Source organism: Heloderma suspectum, chromosome 5, assembly GCF_057233095.1.
Source record: "Heloderma suspectum isolate Gila_16-S chromosome 5, 16-S_ref, whole genome shotgun sequence".
Classification (NCBI taxonomy): Eukaryota; Metazoa; Chordata; class Lepidosauria; order Squamata; family Helodermatidae; genus Heloderma; species Heloderma suspectum.
The window spans coordinates 197,688,916-197,708,043 of NC_139462.1; the positions used below are offsets into that span (position 1 = coordinate 197,688,916).

At 43.5% G+C, this 19,128-nt stretch overlaps 1 protein-coding gene across 2 annotated transcripts in view; it reads right to left on the reverse strand.

Moving 5' to 3' along the window:
* MINDY3 (MINDY lysine 48 deubiquitinase 3) overlaps positions 1 to 18,907 on the reverse strand; it is a 61,475-nt gene extending 42,568 nt beyond the window's left edge. The window contains exons 1-5 of one of the 2 annotated variants that reach the window (XM_084858986.1): positions 18,863 to 18,907; positions 18,219 to 18,507; positions 3,659 to 3,738; positions 2,885 to 2,942; positions 190 to 363 (exon numbers count right to left, since the gene is read on the reverse strand). In XM_084858986.1, coding sequence (XP_084715112.1) covers positions 190 to 363; positions 2,885 to 2,942; positions 3,659 to 3,738; positions 18,219 to 18,318 — 412 coding nt within the window. In that variant the 5' untranslated portion in view covers positions 18,319 to 18,507; positions 18,863 to 18,907. Of the gene's footprint in view, positions 1 to 189; positions 364 to 2,884; positions 2,943 to 3,658; positions 3,739 to 16,235; positions 16,659 to 18,218; positions 18,508 to 18,862 lie in introns of those variants that run through there. The other variant, XM_084858987.1, reaches the window with a different exon arrangement.
* Between the last annotated feature and the right edge of the window lie 221 nt (positions 18,908 to 19,128).

Here is a 19,128-nt window from a genome sequence, read left to right on the forward strand (position 1 = left end):
AGGTCCATGGGACCTAAAATGAATCTGTAATGGAGTTCAATTTTTCAAGCATAAAACCCAAAAGTACCAGGATGAGAGACGTAGAATAGAAGACAAAATTATCTGCAGTACATTAAAACATTACAGAATAAATCATGTTACAAAAATACAAAGCACTGCTTGGAATCATATCACACAAGATTATCTTACAGGGCTTCTCCTCTTGATGGCTGGACTCAGCTGGGGTCTCAGAAATACTAGCACTTTCGTCTGCAGTCTTTCCTCTTTGCCATGTTGCCAAACAGTATGATTCTGAATGATCAGAGCAAGCCAGTTCCAAAATATCACTTAATGTATGACAAAGGAGATTCTTCTGCTCTTCCTCTGAAATATTCAAAGCCAGAACAAATAGAACTTTTGACAGGGTACTTGTATGCAAAACATCTAGCAATATTCATTATTCCATCTAATGCAGGGTTTTCCTGAATAAACCAAGGTAAGTTTAAGGCAGCTTAGGAGGACTGGCATCCAACAGCTTCCAGGTCAAATTCACACTTTGAGAACTACCTATCACTTCAGTTGCCAGCCACGCTCTTTAGCTGGTTTGAGTATTCAGCAACGAGAAGAAGGGAGGCAGGAAGGCATAGGGAGATATTCTCATCTTGGCTCACTCTCTTTCAGTCATGTGATTCTCACTAGCTCAGTTCAGACATAGCTCTCATCTATGATTTAGAGCTACAGGGACCTGGGCAGGCCTTGGGCTCTTGCACTCCTCTCCTCCTCCAGTGCAGCCATACGAGGTTGGAAGTACCTGCCTTTGGTTTAAACTAACTGCAGTTTATGATGTCTGAACTGGCCCAAACTGTGGTTAGTTTAAACCCTGGTCTATTGAAACAAGCCAAGTTCAAACTACAGTTTATTATCTTGACTTCTTTCAATAAACTATAGTTTAAACTAGCCAGTTTGGTTCAGTCTGAATGAAATAATAAACTGCAGTTAGTTTAAACTAGTAAACAGGTGCTTTCATCCTCCTCTGCATGCTATGCTAGAGAAGGAGAGGGAAGGTGGGAACTTTTGAGCAGGCTTAACCACATAATAAACCATCATCATTGTTATTAATTAAATGTATATGTTGCTTCCCACTGCAAAAAGTCTCAAAGCAATTTACACACACGTTACAGAAATTCATGATTAACAGGAAAACAACAACCCCAAAATCAATATAAACCATAATCTACAAAATACAACTGTGCCATAAAAACATAATTTAAAAATATGAAAAGTGTTAATCCACAAAGACAGAATATCTTCCCCTGCTCTCAGCCTAGAATGAACATCACAAAAGCAGCCCACAACAACTGGGCCATAACTCATGTCCAGAAGCCTGTGAAAATAAGTATGTCTTTGCCTGATGCCAAAAATATGACAGTGCTGGTGCCAGTCGAGCTTCCCTGGGTGTAGTGTTGCATAAACACAGGGCTATCACAGAAAAGGCCTGTTCCTGAACTGACTCCCCCACAAGCTTCTCTTGGATAGAGCACCGAGAGAAGGGCCTCTGAAGCTGATCTCAGGGACTGTGTAGGTTCATACAGGGAAAGGTGGTCCTTCGGGTGCTGAGGTTCCGAGCCGTAACCAGCACTTTGAATTTACCCCTGAAACAAAATTGGCAACCAGTGCAGGTGAGCCAGAACTGGGCTTATGTGTTCACATCACCTAGACCCAGTCAACAACCTGGCCACAGAATTCTGCACTGGCTGCAGCTTCAGAACCACCTTCGAAGGTACATTGCAGAAATCTAAGCTAGAGATTACCAGAACATAGACCACTGATGTTAGGCTATCCCCATCCAGATAGGGTTGCAACTGGGCTACCAACCGAAGCTGGTAGAAGGCACTCCATGCACAGAGGCCATCTGAGCCCCCAATGACAGATCTAGGAGTACCCCCAAGCTGAGCACCTGCTTAGCACTTTGTACAAACCAGGCCACTTTCTTCATACACACACCCCAGTTTCTGACAGCAGGGAGGGAACAGACAAATAATCATTTGAGGTAAAAAAAAAAAAAAAAAGGAGCAGAGGAAGCATGATGTGGAGAGGAAATAATAGACACATGGAGGCAATTACTAAGACATTTTTGGCTTGCAACTCTGGGATATGCATACTGATTTCAGTAAGATAGTTCAGAGTAAGTTGCTTGACAAATTAAATTTGTCTTAAATATGTTATTAGTATTAAATATATACAATGTATATTGTTGCCTTATTTATGATTTATGTTATGTCACATAATTCATCCTTAGAAACAGGCTCTTATTGTCCCATAGTAAACACAAATGACTTCGGCCGATCTCTGAGGATCCCCTAGAAAATTAAACACACACACACACACACACACACACACACACAAACACACAGTTTCTGCTAATTCTTAGAAACTCAAGGGTGGTGGGCAAAAGTTCTTAATTCACCAGAGTTCCATGTGTCTCCCCTTATCGCTAATGAATATAGTGATCAATGAGTTTTAGCCCATTTTCTCCAGCCCCAAGATAAAAAAAAAATCAAGTTCTGTAAGAGCAATAAGACAAACTGTCCAGTCAGAATAAGCCATACACAGTGACATTTCTGATGGTTGCCTAATTTGCATGATGATTCCATTTGCTAGATTTGGGCTTTCTTACTGCCCCATGTAAAGCCTGTAATGCTGAATTCTACACCTTCTACTTTGAAATCATCAGCAAATGTTGCAATTAGTATACAAATGCATTATTAAGTTACTGCAGAAGAGCTTTACTCAGAATTGTTTATGAATAATATAGTTTATGAATAATATAGTTTAGCTTAGCACAGCATAATTTGCTGGCAAGTACTATATCAAAACCCTCCTGGGGAAGTAGGTTTGTAGTTACCTTGACATTGTCTCCAGGTAGATTTCTCACAAGTAAAAAGCTTCTTCAGAAGGAATGCCTTATATTAAAGATAATATTGACATATCAGAAATGAATGATTGGTTCTTCAGTGGTGCAAACTGTTTCCATTTTCAATATAGATTTAACTTTTCTTTTTTAAAAAAAGATTAGATATATTCCCAGTTACTCAAAAAACATTTCTCCTATACAAAGATGCAATTTTAGCCCTCTGTCATTTAACAATCAACTACAGCTGAATAGATTACAAACTTCTAACAGGATTCTGTACAAACCATGATCTATTTTCTCATGCATGTATACTATTCTCTCCTAACTTGACAATGTCTGAAGCAATTGATGGCCAAGTATTGGACTGCAAATCTGCCCCTACCTGAGAGGATTAAGGCAGTTGCCTTTGTAAAGAGTCAACTGCTGCAGAAACATGTGGAACAGACAGATTAGTTCTTAGACTTGCATTTACAACTGATCTAAACTAGGCATTTGTGGTATTTTAAGCATAGTGCATTAGATAAATCTCATAGACTTCGTAAAACTATGTTGTCACACTATGATAGTCCAAAATACCAGTGTTGGTAAGTTTCAAACCCTACTTACATCAGGGTGCTATGTACAGAGCATAGTCACCTAATGTAAACCCGTTCAATATACGATTACCTATTGTGTGTGCTTTAAGTTATCAAGTAAGCCAAATAACTGTAGGTGAAAAATATGTTTTCAAATTGAAATACTTTCCAAAAGTCTCTGCAGTATTACCTGAATTGGTGCAATCACAGCACAAGGGCCTCCTTCAAATTGTTCTAATGCAGTGGATTCTGATTCACTGAACACAAACCCTAATAGGAAGAACCAAAATGTTGAGTTAGTTATTTTCAAAGCAAAATGTCCACTAATAAGCACAAGCCCCTCCTTGATAAAGGATACTTATTCCTTGTCAGGGCCAAACTGTAAGAGTGCCATTTTCAATCAGCCTGATAATCCCTAGTAACTCTGTTCAGTCTTTTTTAGAGTGTCAATTAATTGTACTGATGCTCTCAGGAAATTACACCAACCCCAAATTCCATGTTGGGAGTAGTATTAGGTAATTCTCTTGTGGGATACCTCCAGAATGTTCATATCCATATTCCTCCTACCTTGTGTTAAAAAGTAGTAACACAATGATAAGCAGCTAGAACCAAGAGAGACTTAGTTTTGCAACCACTTGCTGCCAGACAATTTGATAAAGGATCAAGCATTCTAGATGCTTGCCATTCCCCCAATGCAGTGGCATATTTGATATGCTTTTTCCTACATCAGGCACATCCATTTTCTCTTGACCCATCCTGCAGTTGTATTAATTCCTAAAACCACACAAACCCAAAGAATCTGGTTTGGAAAGATGCCATTTGGGGTTCACCAAAACTTCATGCTAATACAAATGCTACATCCAGCGGTAATTCTTTATTTTTAAATTGTATATCCCAGCTTTCTTCTTAAACAAGGATCTAGGTGGGTTTTTCTAGTTCAGCATCAGGGGTATCGTTAGAGACATGCCCACCTGGGCACGGGCCTCAGATCATTTGAGCTGTGCCCTGGATCTTCTGAGCTGTCCTAATTGCCATTTTTTTACATTTTCCCATTGACTTGCATTGGAAAACAAAAATGGCCATAGCTTTTTTAGTTTGCATGATAAATACATGAAATCTGGAGGCTTGGTGTCCCCCATGGAGCTTATTGAATGTGCCAAATTTCAGGCAGTTAGGTCCAGTGGCCTTTGTGCTAGTTACAGGTAAACTTTGCTATTTTCAAGAAAATCTGTCAAAGCAAAGAGCTATAATTTATTTGTTCTTCCAGATAAATTCATGGAATTTGGAAAACTGGCAGCCCCCATGGAGCTCATGGAACCTGCAAAATTTCACAGTCAGGTCCAGTGGCTTTTGCGCTAGCCATGCGTAAAATTTCCTTTTCTCAAAGTCTAAAACAAAAAGTAAAAACTGTCAAGTCACCCAGGGGATTAGAGATCCTAATCAGAAGGTGTTTAAGGTGACCATTAGGAGGTCACTATTAGGGATGTAAGAGAATTCCACCACGGATCTCGGTGAGGCCGAATGACAGTGCATTCGGCCCCCCGAAATCCGTGGCGGAACGAAGCCCCCACCCCCCCACCCCACAAAAGGCGCGCGAAACGGAGCATTCACCTGCTGTCGTTTGTGCTGACTTGCGAATGGTGGCTGCCCTGCGGCCGCCATTCACTTCTTCATCATAGCTGTGACAGGCTATGTAAATACTTACGTAGCCTATCACGGCTAATTCAGGGACGCCTTTTGCGTCCCTGCGGAGGCCGTGATAGCCTATGTAAACACTTACGTAGCCTATCACGGCAAGCCAAAAAAACAAACGAACAGCGTATGCAAATGGCAGCAGCTACGGTGGCTGCCATTTGCGTTCCCTATTTTTAGCCGTTTTAGCCTACGTAAATATTTACGTAGGCTATTACGGCGAAAAAAAGGGGAACGCAAATAGCGTAGTGGGCGCCATTTGCATTCCTTTTTTATTTGCGTAAAACGGCTAAAAATAGGGAACACAAATGGCAGCTGCCGGAGCCGCCGCCGCCATTTGCGTACGCTGGGTTTTTTTTTTTTTTGGCTTGCTGTGATAGGCTATGTAAGTATTTACGTAGCCTATCACGGCACCTTTGCAGGACGCAAATAGTAGCCGCCATTTGCGTCCGCAGCAGCCCGTCCATGGCCGGAACTCAGGCTGCAGACGGCCCTGGCCGGCGGAGCTGCCGTGGAGCAGAACCAGCCCAGGGAGGATTGCGGGGGGGGGGAGGGACAGAGCGCCTCCCCCCCACCACGAATCCAAGCTGCAAAAGGTGAGTAACTTTCGTACATCCCTAGTCACTATCCCTAATCTCTGGTGTAGGGTTTTTGTTTTTTTGAGGTGGAAAAAACCACTGTCCCCCTACTGTTCTTTTCTGCTCTTACATGCCCACTGTTGGGAGCTTGCCTGCAATGAAATTTTGAAGAGGGAGAAGGAAGGGAAGAAAGAGCTCCATGTGAAATATTGGTATTTCACACAGCATCTGATTTTACTGCCCCAAACAGGAACTGTTGGATTCTGCAGAAGTTTAGTAGCTTCAATAGAGCAAAGGATCCAATCAGCCTCCACAAACTTCTTTCTCCCCCTCCACTTTAATTTCTCCTAAATAGCTGTAGGACTCAAATAATCCCAAAGGGAGGGTTAGGACTATGTGGTGTCATGATCGAGAAACTGCTGGGGCTTTTAAATAGGTTCTATGGTTTTGAAAAAGCCTTCAGCCACCTCATCTCATAAAGTTCATTTAAGTACATGCAATCCTTGCAAAACTTGCACAGCCTCCTAAATTCCTCTGAAGTACTACCTCTCTGGAAGGAGCCACTTGGCTTAGGGAATTCTCTCTATCCCCCACCCCTGTGCACATTTCCAATCACCAGTCTTCTTTTCTTCTTCTCTCCCCTATCCTGTTCTTTCATTCTTTCTTTCTTTATTCCACACAGAGTATATCTTGGGGAATCCTTACAGTGAATTCTCTTTGGTGGGCAAGAGGAATTCTGAACTGTATTTGCCTATATACAGACAGACAAGAGGGTTGGGTTTTCTCCTTCTCCTCATTCAAGTCTTTGAGAAGTGGGCTCACATGGTTGCACAGAAACAAATCTGGGGCTGTTCTGTTTGTCAGTTGCCATTATCCAGCAATAGGAAGGGCTGTAGCTCAGTGGTAGAGCATGTGCTTGGCCTGCAGAAGGTCCCAGGTTCAATCCCCAGCATCTCCAGTAGGGCTACGAAAGAATCCTGCCTGAAACTTTGGAGACCTGCTGCTGCCAGTCAGTGTCAACAATTCTGGGCTAGACGGACCCAGGGTCTGACTCAGTATAAAGCAGCTTCCTATGTTCCTATGAACAGAAAGCTTTAATTAAATAAAAACAGGTATTTTTGGTTTGTTTTTTAAGTGGAGGGGAGATAAATATTGTTAATTTATGCAATCCTATGTATGCCTACTGAGAAGTCCCATTATGTTTAATGAGGCTTATTCTCATGAAAGTGTGCATAGGATTCCAACACAAGTTACTTTTGCAGAGCGCTTTGCACCTTGATGTTCTGAATGTTTACTCAGAAAGAAGCCCTGAGTTGTGAGCATGGTACTGCAATCTGTCTAATGAACTGACTACTCTTTCAGCATAGTCCTATGCATGTTTTGTCATTTGTGGGTGGTTTTTTTTTTGTATGAACTCTAGCTTCAGTGGGAAGGGAAAGGCATTTAGTGCATTCTCAGAGTTTCTCCATGATTTAGCCCTAGTTTTGAAAACAGACTCATTGGCTGAATCCTGGTGAAGTCTTGGCACAAATGAAGTTATGGAGAGGAAGATACAGTGAGAGCTTGTGCATAACAAGGAGGAAGTAGAGAGGAGTTGCACAAAACAAGACATCTGCTTTTATGAAGAGTTGCTGGAGGATGGTAGGATGAGGAGGGATGGCTGCATAGAGGGGAATAGAATTGGTAGGGGGAGAATGTAAGTGCTCAGTGGTGAAAGAAAAACATTCTGCACATGCTCAGAGGCACCCTATATTTAAGAACATAGGAAGAGCCATGCTGCATCAGGCCAAGGTCCACATAGTCCAGCATTCTATTTGCACAGTGGCCAACCAGAAGCCCATAGGAAACTCACAAGCAGGACATGAGTGCAATAGCACCTTCCCACCCATGTTCCCCTGCTGCTTACATTGGTGAAATGTATATAAATTCTAGTAATTCTAAATTAGGACGCATGTATATCTTTCAGAAACTTTGCAGGTTTCTTGCCTGGGGACACCTCTAATGACCAGAGCATTTTCATACAAATTTACACAAAAACTATTGGAGAAGGGGTGAATGGAAGGGAAAGCAAATCACTCCCTCCCCCAAACTGGAGAACTCCCCTTCCACATGAACTGCTACACCTATCCTTCTGAAACTTTACTGGTTTTTTACTCAGGGACACCTCTAGGCTGTCTGCAATTTTCAGAAAAATGGTCCACAAGGAACATAGGGAGGTAAATATGTCTTCTTTTGGAGACCTCAAAATGTCAAGGCCACCCTTGCACAAAAAGCCTTGTAGCTAGCATTCTGAAATTTGGCAGACATGATTCAGGCAATGAATCCTGAAATTTTTATCCAATTCTTCCAAAGAATTAAAATGTTGTTGGTGGTTCCCTTTAAAAGAAAATCAAAATATAAACCCTGCACCTCTTTTTCTGACATTGAGCAGGTGTAATCCCCTTCTAGGGGGCTACTATGCCTGAAATTATCATCCAGTTCTGACCAAGAGAAAAAAGTTAACAGTTTTTTTTCTAATTTCTCATGGTAGTCAACAGGAAGCATAAAGACTCAGGTTTGGTGCTGAGCTGAAGTGGTCCGACTACAAATTGGCCACAGAAGAAGCGGGATTTTTTCCAAATTCTGAATCAGGGTCTGAGTTGAAGTGGGGTGGGGGGTCAGTGCACACTTTTTATCTATGTATGCATGCATGCATGCATGCATGCATGCAATCTAAACACACACGCAAGCACACTGCATGCACACACACCACACACACATTAGACATGCGCTTAGACTGCAAATTTGTGTTATGGGCCTGTGCCCCGGATCTTTTAAGAACCTAGCAATGCCCCTGTTCAGCATTGCAACAGACACCAGAGACCACCAACAGCCTACACTACATGTTTTAATGATGAGGTTTGAGGACAAGACTGGGGGGGGGGAGTGACTGCAAAAACAAAACAAAAACACCCTAGATGGGGAAAGTCCATATACAAGAAAAGTATGGCCACAGTCTCCTCAAGTAATTATCTTCCATAGGGTTAAACAAGTAATTAAGTCCCATCTGAACAAGGATATCCTAAGTCCCCTATGATACACTCTGGATTCAAACAGCTGTGTTCTGCAGTTTTGCTCAGTGTTGAACTCTTTGAACTTTATAGGTCATTTTCAATCCATAGCAGTGTATTGTTTTGACACAAGTGAGGTATTGAAGTGCACCAAGTGTACAAATACGTCACTTTTGCTTAGCCTTTCCAGTAGCTAAATGGGACCATGAAACCAACCAAGATAAAAGCAGACATAAGTTTCATTTGCCATTTCAAAGTTTTGTGTGAAGGGAAGCATTTTATGAAACACAAATAACCTTCACAAGGATGTTTCAAGGAAACAGCAAACAGCCTGTATTTCAAGGGTCTGATGCAGGCTGTAGAACTATTTAGCATTAAAAAAGGAAGGCTAATGTATGATTCTGTATGTTTCTATGTTTTTTTTTTACTGATATGTAGAAGAAATATATTAAAATGAAGCCTGAGATCAAAATATGATGCTGGTGCAAGCTTGAAATGAGCTCAGCAACAATAACTCTCGAATTGTTATATGGCTGGGAAGCAAAAGGTATAATGTTAAACAAAGGCAAGGTTTTTGACTTGATAAATAAGTGAAACCTATATTAATATAAATGTAGTGCAGAACTTGAGAGCTTTTACTCTCAACCTAATAGACTTCATGCAAAGAAGAGGCATGGGGGTGGAAGAAGCTGCACCAGAATCAGAACGAGAGAGAACAAGAATCCAAGTCAGTGGATTGAGAAGTGGAGAGTAAAATATATGCACTAACTTAACAGAACAGATGGCAAAAACAGTGTCTTCAGACAGATACTGTGGTATATATGTAGCAGAGGTGTTCATCTAGTCTCAGTAAAAATCTTAACATCAAGGACTACTTCAAATTATCCTTTCATGTACAAGTAAAAACGTGGGAACATGATCTCATGGACAAACTAATGTGTTAACTCCACAGAAATGGTCAGCACCAAGTTCCATAATCACAGTGGTACTTTTCCCCACAATCTGCACACAGAAGATGCTGATGACTATATATCCACAGCCACCCAGATTCATATGTTGCTTGTATATATGAGCGAATATCCAAGAATGTGATATTTTTATCATGTACACAAAAGGGTGTGTGTGTGTGTGTGTGTGTGAGGATAACAGCGTTAGTGAAACCATGAATATTTACCACACAATACTGTGCTGTGGTATTATCTACCATTCCATATCTAGCACACAATCTTCACATATGTATTGGACATTTTGATACAACGCCAATACCCAACTGAAAGTCTTTTCCTCCTCCTTCACCCCCCCAAATTAATAAAATAGTTCGCATTTCCTCATAACTCAAGCTTCCACCATATTGATCTTTCAAAGATTTTTCTGTTATGTTAAGTGGATAAACAATGTATCAAATTTTAAGGCTTCATATTGTTTTACCTTCATATTCCCCTTCATGGATAACTGCCTTGTTGTGGCGAAGGGGCTTGCGTAACTCAGTGAAGCCATAAGCTATGCCGTGCAGGGCCACCCAAGACGGACAGGTCATGGTGGAGAGTTCTGACAAAATGTGGTCCACTGGAGAAGGAAATGGCAACCCACTCCAGTATTCTTGCCAAGAAAACCCCATGGAACGTATCACAAGGCTAAAAGATGACGCCGGAAGATGATGAGCCCCTCAGGTCGGAAGGCGTCCAATATACTACTGGGGAAGAGCAGAGGGTATTTCCAAGTAGCGCCAGAAAGAGTGAAGTGGCTGGGCCAAAGCCGAAAGGACACTCAGCTGTGGATGTGTCTGGTGGTGAAAAGAAAATCCGATGCTGTAAAGAACAATATAGTTTAGAAACCTGGAATGTCAGATCAATGAATCAGGGTAAGCTGGAGGTGGTCAAAAATGAGATGGCAAGATTGAACATCGCCATCTTGGGAATCAGTGAACTAAAATGGACAAGCATGGGCGAATTTAATTCAGGTGACCATCATATCTACTATTGTGGGCAAGAATCCCTTAGAAGAAATGGAGTAGCACTCATAGTCAACAAAAGGGTGGGAAAAGCAGTACTGGGGTACAATCTTAAAAACGATAGAATGATCTCAGTACGAATCCAAGGAAAACCATTCAACATCACAGTAATTCAAGTCTATGCCCCAACCACTGAGGCCGAAGAAGCTGAGGTTGATCGGTTCTATGAAGACCTACAACACCTTCTAGAACTAACACCAAAAAAAGATGTCCTCTTCATCATAGGGGATTGGAATGCTAAAGTAGAAAGTCAAGAAATCACCGGGATAACAGGCAGGCATGGCCTGGGTGTACAAAATGAAGCAGGACAAAAGCTAATAGAGTTTTGCCAAGAGAACACGCTGATCATAGCAAACACTCTTTTCCAACAGCACAAGAGGCGACTCTGCACATGGACATCACCAGATGGTCAATATCGAAATCAGATTGATTATGTCCTTTGCAGCCAAAAATGGAGAAGCTCTATACAGTCAGTCAAAACAAGACCTGGAGCTGACTGTGGCTCAGATCATGAGCTGCTTCTTGCAAAATTTCGGCTTAAATTGAAGAACGTAGGGAAAACCACTAAACCATTCAGGTATGACCTCAATCATATCCCTTATGAATATACAGTGGAGGTGAGGAATAGATTTCAGGGATTAGACCTGATAGACAGAGTGCCTGAGGAACTATGGACGGAGGTCCGTCACATTGTTCAGGAGGCAGCAACTCAATCCATCCCCAAGAAAAAGAAATGCAAGAAAGCCAAGTGGCTGTCTGATGAGGCTTTACAAGTAGCTGAGGAAAGAAGGGAAGCGAAAAGCAAGGGAGAAAGGGGAAGATATATCCAACTGAATGCAGAGTTCCAGAGAATAGCAAGGAGAGACAAGAAGGCCTTCTTCAATGAACAATGCAAAGAAATCGAGGAAAACAACAGAATGGGAAAGACTAGAGATCTCTTCAAGAAAATTGGAGATCTCAAGGGAACGTTTTGTGCCAAGACGGGCATGATAAAGGACAAAGAAGGCAGGGACCTAACAGAAGCAGATGAGATTAAGAAGAGGTGGAAAGAATACACAGAGGAACTATACAGGAAAGATCTTAATGTCCCTGATAGCCATGATAGTGCGGTCACTGAACTTGAGCCGGACATCCTCGAGAGTGAAGTCAAGTGGGCCTTAGGAAGCATTACTAACAACAAAGTTGGCGGAGATGACAGTATTCCAGCTGAGCTATTTAAAATCCTAAAAGATGATGCTGTTAAAGTGCTGCACTCAATATGCCAACACATTTGGAACACTCAACAATGGCCGCAAGACTGGTAAAGTTCAGTTTACATTCCAATTCCAAAGAAGGGCAAAGCCAAAGAGTGTTCAAATTACCGCACAACTGCACTCATTTCACATGCCAGCAAGCTTATGCTTAAAATCCTAAAAGCTAGGCTTCAGCAGTATGCGAACCGAGAACTACCGGAAGTACAAGCTGGGTTTCAAAGAGGCAGAGGAACTAGAGATCAAATCGCCAACATTCGCTTCATCATGGAGAAACCAAGAGAATTCCAGAAAAACGTCTATTTCTGCTTCATTGACTACGCTAAAGCCTTTAATTGTGTGGATCACAACAAACTGTGGCAAATTCTTAAAGTGATGGGAGTACCAGACCACCTTACCTGTCTCCTGAGAAACCTGTACGAGGGTCAAGAAGCAACAGTAAGAACAGGACACGGAACAACCGAGTGGTTCCAAATTGGGAAAGGAGTACGACAAGGCTGCATATTGTCACCCTGCTTATTTAACTTATATGCAGAGTACATCATGAGAAACGCTGGGTTGGATGAATCACAGGTCGGAATTAAGATTGCTGGGAGAATTATCAACAACCTCCAATATGTAGACGATACCACCCTAATGGCAGAAAGCAAAGAGGATCTCAAGAGCCTCTTGTTGAGGGTGAAAGAGGAGAGTGCAAAAGCTGGTTTGAAACTCAACATTAAAAAAACTAAAATCATGGCATCTGGCCCCATCACTTCCTGGCACATAGAAGGAGAAGAAATGGAAGCAGTGACAGATTTTGCTTTCTTGGGCTCCAAGATCACCGCAGATGGTGACTGTAGCCATGAAATTAAAAGACGCTTGCTCCTTGGGAGGAAAGCTATGGCAAGCCTAGACAGCATAGTAAGAAGCAGAGACATCACCTTGCCGACAAAGGTCCGTCTAATCAAAGCTATGGTTTTCCCAGTAGTAATGTATGGCTGTGAGAGCTGGACTGTAAGGAAGGCTGAGCGCCGAAGAATTGATGCTTTCGAACTGTGGTGCTGGAGAAGACTCTTACGAGTCCCCTGGACTGCAAGGAGGTCAAATCAGTCAATCCTAAAGGAAATCAACCCTGAGTGCTCATTGGAAGGACAGATACTGAAGCTGAAGCTCAAATATTTTGGCCACCTAATGCGAAGAGAAAACTCCCTGGAAAAGACCCTGATGCTGGGAAAGACTGAAGGCAAAAGGAGAAGGGGACGGCAGAGGATGAGATGGCTAGATAGCATCACCGATGCAATGAATATGAACTTGAGCACGCTCCGGGAGAGAGCGCAGGACCGGAAGGCCTGGTGTGCTATGGTCCATGGGGTCACGAAGAGTCTGACCCGACTGAACAACAACAACATTGTTTTACCTGCATAATTCAAATATATGTGTGTATTTAAAATTATAACCTCATATATTTCCACTTGTGACCAAAATAATTTAGTACTGTCAGCTGAAGTAGTTTGGAATGTCAGCCAAAGTGAAAATATTTAACATTAAAAAAAGAGGTCTGTAAGAATAGGTTTTAGTTTGTCCTTGTATCATTGCCTTTCAGCAAGTGCATGGATCATGCAAGCAGATTCTGGGCATTATGGGGGATAAACATTGGATGCTATTAATCAACATCCAAGACGCCAGCTTGTACTCTTGCTCCAAAATCATGGAGTAGTATCTCAAACTCTCTGGTATAGTCTGTGGAGCCTCATAAGTCAAAAAGCACACACACTCTGCCCAGCACAATTACCATACGCATCTAAATACCAGTGTTCTTCTGAAGACAACCCCTTACATCTCCTGAGACACCAACACAACCCCCAGCCCCACATGACAAAGAAATTGACCCACACATAATCTCCTTCAGCTCCTGACAATCAGCTTCTCCACATACCGGCTTGTTGCCAAGACCTGAAGAGGTCCGCCAATCAAGCCAACCTCAAAAAAAAAAAGCAATGAGGGCACCACGCAAACAAATATAAAGCAGAACAGAAACCAAGGACGGCATAGCCAGCCAAAACCACATATAAACCCCAGAATGTTAACTGAGCACATGCACACCAAGAAATGCAAGAGCACAAGACTTAGACCTATTAACATGGGAAATGAGAAAAACATAGAGCAGTACCCCAAATGGTAAACTGCACATACAAGAGGGAACAATGTAATGGTAACAATAGTGAAAGAGTTTATCGCACAATGCATGAAGGGGAGCACCTGTACAAAACATGGAAGACAGGTCCACCCTGAAAGCAAACAAGGGCAGTTCAGTCAGCCCAGCAACCATGACATTATTGCATTATTCATATAGAACTGCCAGGAAGTTATTTGGGCACAACATTTTGATTTGTGGAGATGTGTGAGCAGCTGAACAACATGTTCTGCTGCATTTGAAATTATTTACCATTAATGCAGTAACAATGTGTCACCTCCAGTGATGTGGGGTGGAACACTTTCCCAAACTGAAAATTTTCCGGTGCTTTATTTTTCTGCAGAAAAGTACATAACTTCCTGCGGGGCAGTGCGGGGAGAAGGTCAGTTTTCAGGGAACCGACCTCGGAGCGCAGGCTCCAAGGTCGGTTCCTGGAAACCGACGTATCCAATGGCCGTCTAGCTGCTGACCAGTAGCCACAGTATTGCGCCCTAAGTTGCACTATTTTAACTGTATATAGGATTGGGTCATACGATCAACAGTTACAATCCTGCATTGTTCACAAAATTCAGCAGTTTTTTCCCCTTAATTCATTGAATGGCTATAAATACTTCTGAAAAAAGATATAACTAAAATCACCAACTGAAAAATACTTAGAAAAGCACTAAGATTAGAAATCATGGTATTTGTCTAGAAGGGCGTACAGACCACCCAAAACGTTGTCATTTGTGGGGAGCCCAGTTTTCAATATCCTGTCCAAACCAGGTGTCATTTCTATTGGATAAGGGTTTGTACTTGTCTTTATTCCACAATACTCTAGTAAGCCATTTGTGGCTTGCATTAACATTGTGGGAATCAGTAATATAGATAAAGTTAGTTTTTCAACCAAGAACACATTAACTTAGAAAAACATCTCCAACAAAACGAGAAATATAAATTTGTAAGGCTTCTATATTCATTATTCATGACCAAGCTATTAAAAAACACCATTATCAATGCTGTTCCATTACTTTTGTGAGTAAGCCAAGGTCAAGCTTAGAACAGAAGAATTTGTTGCGTTTTGAATTTGAATTGACACTAAGGGCGCATTCCTATGACTTACACCCTTGTGGCTAGTAAGCCTCTGAACTTGGAAGCTTATGAGCATCCAGAGCAGGAGGAACAGTGGAGGCAATCATCACCTCCCTGCTTCTCCTGCTCTGCAATTTTGCTAGACAAGCTTTTTCTGTCATCTAGCTCATATCCCAGCCTCTCCAGTCCCCTCCCCTCCCACCAGAATATCCACTTGACCCCCTTTCCAAGGTTGCATTCCCGACCTAGGAGAGGCAGCTGGCACGGTTTCTTCTGCACCAGCTGTGAGGGAGAGGGGGTTTGGAGTGTGGATTCCTGCATCTGAAGTCAGAGCACTGTCTCTGACCTTGGATCCAGGAATCCAAAGTATCGTTGGCCCCTCAGACGCTGTCTAGGGGCCATAGGATTGCTCCCTAAAAGGCTATCAGATCCTAAACCTGAGAGGTTCTTAGAAGACAGCCTTACACAGACCCACCCAAAAATTCAGATTCCTGGGTACCAGCATCAATTTTCTATGTGCTGGCACAGCCAGGTTCTGGCAATTTTTCCATCCCTACCAAACCAAATAGGTAACATAACATGGAAGAAGACATTGTAGAAACTCAGCAGAACAAGTAAGGATTAGAACGATCTTAAGGGAACCTGGGTCCTTGACTTACACATGTGACCAAATACTACCATCGTCAGCAATGCAGCATAGTTATAAGAAATAACAATGAAACTATGCTGAAACTAGTGGCATTACTTGTCATAAAACATTGCTGGTAGAAACTTTGTTGTTGTTGTTCAGTCGTGTCCGACTCTTCGTGACCCCATGGACCATAGCACGCCAGGCCTTTCTGTCCTGCGCTCTCTCCCGGAGCGTGCTCAAGTTCATATTCATTGCATCCGTGATGCTATCTAGCCATCTCATCCTCTGCCGTCCCCTTCTCCTTTTACCTTCCATCTTTCCCAGCATCAGGGTCTTTTCCAGGGAGTTTTCTCTTCGCATTAGGTGGCCAAAATATTGGAGCTTCAGCTTCAGTATCTGTCCTTCCAATGAGCACTCAGGGTTGATTTCCTTTAGGATTGACTGATTTGACCTCCTTGCAGTCCAGGGGACTCGTAAGAGTCTTCTCCAACACCACAGTTCGAAAGCATCAATTCTTCGGCGCTCAGCCTTCCTTATAGTCCAGCTCTCACAGCCATACATTACTACTGGGAAAACCATAGCTTTGATTAGACGGACCTTTGTCGGCAAGGTGATGTCTCTGCTTCTTACTATGCTGTCTAGGTTTGCCATAGCTTTCCTCCCAAGGAGCAAGCGTCTTTTAATTTCATGGCTACAGTCACCGTCTGCGGTGATCTTGGAGCCCAAGAAAGTAAAATCTGTCACTGCTTCCATTTCTTCCCCTTCTATATGCCAGGAAGTGATAGGGCCAGATGCCATGATCTTAGTTTTTTTAATGTTGAGTTTCAAACCAGCTTTTGCACTCTCCTCTTTCACCCTCAACAAGAGGCTCTTGAGATCCCCTTCGCTTTCTGCCATTAGGGTGGTATCGTCTGCATATCGGAGGTTGTTGATAATTCTCCCGGCAACTACCAGAAGACTATTTTGGACATTCCCACAAACAGGAAAACAAGAAAAGATGGCAGATACATCCTTCCCTATAGTAACACACCAGGTTTGTGATCCATGCAAACCTCAAGAAAATTCCTAACTACATGGTGTTAAAGCCATCCCCAATCCACAACTCATACGTAAGTCAGGAGGACAGGGGATAAGAAAGCCTTTTAACATCTATTATGATTATGCCTTCTCTAGTATAATTGGATCCCTTCCCTTCAGCCAAGCTAGAAAACTGTGTGTGTGTGTGTGTGTGTGTATAGGGAGATCCCAAGTGCAGGAAGATATATGAAGGGGAGGGTGCACCCCATCTCACCAATCACAATACAGAAATAGAGAAGAGGAGGAAGAAGAGCAAAAGAAGAAATCCTTTATTTTCTAAGGTGCAAGCATCCACCTCTTTGTTATTATGCAGTTTTAATTTATTAAAGCTGCAATCCTATGCATGTTTAGACAGAAAAAAGTCCTACTACTCCCTGGCTGGTAAGGAATGCTTAGAGTTGCAGGCCTTTTTTCTTTTTAAACATGCATAGGATTGCACCCTTAGAGAGCAATCCTAAAGCCCCAAGATAGAGTCTGGGGGGGCCACAGGATACTTCAGTCTGAGCTCCCTGTGCCAGCTACCTCCACAAGCTCGCAAATGCCCCAGCTAGGCAATTGAAATTGGCTGTCCAATGAAAATGCAGATCTGGGGGACCGTGGAGGTGAAGACTGCCTCTGTGCTCCTCCCATTCTATATAGGATCTCCATCACCCTCTGAAGTTATTTAAAATATTTCTAGGCTGCCTTTCAGGGCAAGAGTTCAGGTCTGTATAAACACACAGGAACAGTTGTTATTCCGCATCCACTACTGCTACCTCACCCTAGAAGCCACTGATGGGGAACAAGAGTATTGTAACAAATCCTGGGTCAAAGGGAAGAATTGGTGTAAGCAGAACACGCTACCTATGGGAAATCCATCTTACTGCTTTTTGCATTTCTGTTGTTTTTAATAGTGTTATTCTAAACGTATTTGTTTTGTCGTTTTAGTTGAAATTCCTTTTAATGGTATTTTAACGTTGTATTTAAATGTGATTTTTAATACTGTATGTGAACCACTTGGAGATGTTTTAATATTAAGCAGCATTATTAATTAACTTACCAGTCACACAAACAAACAAACTTAATGGTGGGGTCGGTGTGCGTGTGTTGTGAAGACGTGGGGTAAAATAAAGATGGAGAAAGAGGCGGCAAAGGAAGGATGGAAGGACAAAAAAGGGAGAGCTAAGCGCAGGTGAGGACTGGGTGGTGACCACTAGGAGGAGGGGGAGCGGTACCTTGTGCCCAGCGGCAGAAGATGGTATCTGCGAGGCCCTGCGAGCCGGGGGGCTTCTTGCCCCACACCAGGTGGACAACCTCCTGCCCTATTTCAGCCATGGCGGCGGCGGCTCTCTGGCCGGGCGGCTGCGGAGGCGACTCCCGGCGGCGTAAACAAGGCGATAGCGACGACGAGGCGGCGGCTGAGCGGCGGCTGCCAACCCGCTTTCCCCGAACATGGGCTGGGGCGGGAGGCGAAAAGCGGCAGGTGAGGGAGGCGGCGGCGGCTCACACTCCGGGCTGCCAGGCCTGAAGGAGAACAAGGAGCGGCGGGTGCTCAACAGGGGCCCCCAAAGCAGCAGCAGCAGCAGCAGGGGAAGGGGAGGGCGGGGAACCAGGCCCAGCGCCACCCGTTCAGTCAAAGCGGCGGCGGCGGCACTTTCCCCTCAGGGAGAGGGGCCAAGGCGAGCCGCGCCGCCCGCTCCCCCACGGAGGTCTCCTCAGAAAACGTATTGGCTTCGACGTGCACAAACTGAGGCCCGGCCGCCGCCGCTTCCTCCACCCCACAGGGTCCCCACTCGGCCATCATCACCACCCCGCGCATCTCCCCCTCCGCATGAGACGCGCCTCCATTCATTTCCCTGTTTATGGGTGTTGTACTGACCCGCCTTCGCGCTCTCCTTCCCCCAGTCCGCCGCTTCCACTCACTGACTGACTCCTTTCCCTCAGGCTCGCTAGTAATGCTCAATGGAGGGCTCGGGCACCCCGGGGGATTCTCATTGGAGGAGCCACTGACAAGCAAGTGTGCGGTCGAATCAGAGGCGGGCTTCAGAGGGTGGTTGTTTTTGTGCCCCCGCCCTTCTAGGCTCGCGGTCAGAGGAAGGCGGGGAAGAGGCGACAACATGCCCGCGCGCCAATAGACGGTAGGGC